At 44.7% G+C, this 3,930-nt stretch overlaps 1 protein-coding gene across 1 annotated transcript; it reads left to right on the forward strand.

The window, feature by feature from the left end:
* LOC8066691 (transcription factor ILI2) lies at nt 1,180–1,693 on the forward strand. The gene has a single exon (XM_002449767.2). It carries the CDS (start codon nt 1,180–1,182, stop codon nt 1,582–1,584), a length of 405 nt encoding a protein of 134 aa, XP_002449812.2. The 3' UTR covers nt 1,585–1,693.

The raw sequence follows: 3,930 nt of genomic DNA on the forward strand, positions 1-3,930 counted from the left end.
ATGGCAACGGGTACAAACCCGCTGAATTTTGTTAGCCCAAACCTATACCCATGAATATAAATTTTGCCTGCTAAGAAACCCATGATGGGTTTAATTTGGTGTCTAGACCCATGCGCCCATCGGGTTACCCACGGCTACATCCATATAACAACAGAGAAAAAAACAGAACATATGAAAATAATGTCTCAAAACATGAAATTATACTCATTCTTCTCTTTTTTCTCTTGAATGGATATATTATTTTATATATATATCTGAACCTAATAGTTTAGTAGAAAAAATTAGAATATTGTGGACTGATATGATTCCTTCACTACGAAAGATCGGGTTTTAAAAACCCATGAGTTTACGGGTTTAGGTACTACATCCCTAGCCAGATCCATGCTCACAAACCTGTTGGGTCTAAACTTTTACCCATTAGTAAACCCATGGCTGGATAAATTGACCTGCATCCTTATCCTAATAAAGTAAAAACTTATCGAGTTTGAGGTATCCATTGCAACCTTGATTCCTATCGATCTAGCTCCGAGTCTGCCTCTTACATACTACTGTATATGTTTCTATTTGTTTCATTCATTCATGCATGGTAGCATAACACGTGAAGGAAGGATCGAGACTGCCTCTTATATACTGAACGCTGCTTATTATTAACAACCATGTGTGCGCACTAAAAATAAATGTGCGCGTGTGTTTATATATCATGCATGTGACGAGCATGCATGTCACATGGTGCTGCTGCTATATGGTACAATGAATGCGTCACTGAGTCACTGACCGCGCACACAATGCAACCACACTAAGGCCTTGTTTAGTTTACCCCAAAACCAAAAACTTTTCAAGATTATCTGTCATATTGAATTTTGCGGTACAAGTATGAAGTATTAAATATAGACGAAAACGAAAACTAATTACACAGATGTAAATAAGATGAATTTTTTGAATCTAGTTAGTCTATGATTGGATAATATTTATCAAATAAAAACGAAAATGCTACAATACCGAAATCTAAAAATTTTTCAAAACTAAACAAGGCCTAATATATAAGTAAGTATAATACACACGATATATATATACGCTAAGTCGCTAAGCCATCCATCGCACACTACTTTGCAGTGCACTCTGCTCTCCTAGCTACACACGCTACACTTGACACACGATCGAGCACTCCAGCGCATATATATGTCGTCGTCGTCGTCGAGCCGGAGGAGGAGGAGGTCGCGGCTGTCGTCGCCGGCGGCAGGCGGTGCCGCCGCGCCGGTCCAGGAGCAAGTAGTGGTGGCGGCGGCCGACGACGAGCTTGTCTCGAGGCTGCGTGCCCTCCTCCCTCCCGAGGCGGCCGCCGCCAATAATGGCAAAGCCAAAGCGTCGTCGTCGTCGTCGAGGGCTCGGGTGCTCCGGGAGGCCTGCGTCTACATCCGGAGGCTCCACGCCGAGCTCGACGCCGCCGCCGAGCATCTCGCGCGGCTGCTGGACGACGACTACCCGTCGGCGGCCGCCGCAGCCGCCGTCGTCGTCGTCGACGGCGCCAACGTTAACGGCGCCGGCGCGGATGATGATGAGCTCATCCGCAGCCTGCTGATGTGAAGCTATAGTGAGCCGAACGTTTGTGCACCGTGCACGTACGTCACGCGACTATATAATCATATTTATATATATACTAGCAAAAATGCCCGTGCGTTGCAACGGGAGAAAAGAAAACTATCAAATCTATATCTCTATTACCTAATTGTATATATATCTATACCTACCTAATAATAAAGAGGCAAAATTTTAGGCTCTTTTTTTCGTCCATCCTTTTTTTTGTCTATTTTTCTCTAACTACCGAACGATAGAGAGTTTCTTTTATTTCAACTAATATATAACTCGTGCTTATACGAGTTAAAATAACTTGAGTCTAAACTAATATATGGAATAAGAGTCTTAATATAGGTCAGACCCACATCTACTTCATGAGCGTACCTCAAGTCTGAACATTTCAATTTTATTGATTCTACAGTCAATAAACACATCCAAACATAAGACTAAACTAATAGGGCTTTCGGATTTTTCAGCATACCTTTGACATACAAGGGCATTTCAGCAGGGAAAGCTTCCCATTGGCCCGGTAATTCTTCTTATGTGCTTCATTCTCATTCATCAGCTTCACCATCTTAAGAAAGGCGCTCTTCAGCACCTTCGGGTCCACCCCCGTCTCCTCCACCTTCACCTGCTTCGCAGCACGCATCTCAGACTTCTGTTGCTGCTTGCTTCTGGAGGACTCCCTGGGCACACTACTATTAACCTGATTCTCCCACTTCCGCTTCGGGACAGGCACTGGAAGCAGCCCGGTAGTGGACAGGAGTGCGGGCATGGGTGGCGGACCACCGCTCGAGGGGTGGGCGCGGCAGGGGCAGCTGGGGCGGGGGCGGCAACGGGGGCGGCGCCAAGAGGTGCGCGGGTATCGGCAGCGGCGGCGGCTGGTGTTGCTGCGGGCTCGTGTGGGAGAGCGAAGTAGGTGCACATGGTACCGCCGGGTAAAAAAAAGACAACACTACACCGAGACGGAGACGGAGACGGTCGGTAAAAAAAGTTGGCGTGGGTGACGGACAGAAACGGATTGGCAGACTGAAATTTTCATGATTAAGTATTAGAGATATAGCTGATGATGATCGGGTTTATTTAATCATGTTAATTATATATGTGATCTATATTCCTCAAAAAAAGTATATGATCTATGTATCATCAGTTTGATTACGTGTAACTTGTGTAGTAATAAAGTGCGTGCTACCGAGGATATGAGTACACAGTGACAGTGTTAGTAGCTTGCGTTTTTTTAGCAACATTTATTTTTTTTCTTTTTTTTTATATATATGGTGGATTTCGTTTCTTTGTAACCATCATGTGTTCGTGTAACACGTGGAGTATAATCAGACTCTGGATCAGTGGGCCGCCGAACGAGCACGTGTATGTGAGAGAGAGCTACAGAAGCAGGCCCAGCCCGCACACGTGGCGTCGTTACATTGGGCCTGCATTGGAAGGCCGGCCCACGGGAGGGCGAGCGCCTGACCATGGTTTTCTTTAATTAATTAACGAGGGAAGACCATATTTAGTACCACGTCGCCTAGCTAAACAAGACAAGAACAAATTATAAGCCGAAGCCACAACACTTGCTTTGTCTCTTAGGAGACATCTACTAAAATTGAAACGATACAGAGAAGATTAGCATGGCCCCTGCGCAAGGATGACACGCATAAATCGAGAAATGGTCCAAATTTTTTTTTGACATTTGTGCGTCGTCGTTTGGCTTTCTCACATCCATACCCCCTTGCGGCGTTCCTTTTTACACCCTTGTTTCCCACACCCACACCCCTTGTGGCTTCCTTTTACGACCACAGTCTCTTGCTTTCTCACATTCATGTCCGCATTTCTTTTACACCCCTATTTCTCACATCCACGTACTACTGTTTCTCACGTCAACACTCCTGGTGGCTTCCTTTTGCAACCTTGGTCTCTTGCTTTCTCACATCCATGCTCTTGTGGCTTTCTTTTACACCCCTATTTCTTACATCCACGCCTCTGGTGGCTTCCTTTTACAACACTAGCTCTTTGAGTTAGTCTTAGACGGGTCTCAATTAAATCATTGGCTCTACCTTTTTATAGGGGTAGCATGTGAAATCCCTAGTTTGGTTTTGGATAATTGATGAAACCCTAGTACTAACCTCTATACTAAGTGTGTGTAGACTTAATGAGGTTGGTACATGCCAAGTGATGGAGCAAGTGATGATCATGGTGATGATGGTGATGACCACAAGATGATCAAGTGCTCAACTTGGAAAAGAAGAAAGAGAAAAACAAAACCCTATGGAGATCAAGGCAAAGGTATTGCTTAGGGTTTTGGTTTTGGTGATCAAGACACCATAGAGGGTGTGATCACATTTAGGATAGATAGTC

This window comes from Sorghum bicolor, chromosome 5, assembly GCF_000003195.3.
Source record: "Sorghum bicolor cultivar BTx623 chromosome 5, Sorghum_bicolor_NCBIv3, whole genome shotgun sequence".
NCBI lineage: Eukaryota > Viridiplantae > Streptophyta > Magnoliopsida > Poales > Poaceae > Sorghum > Sorghum bicolor.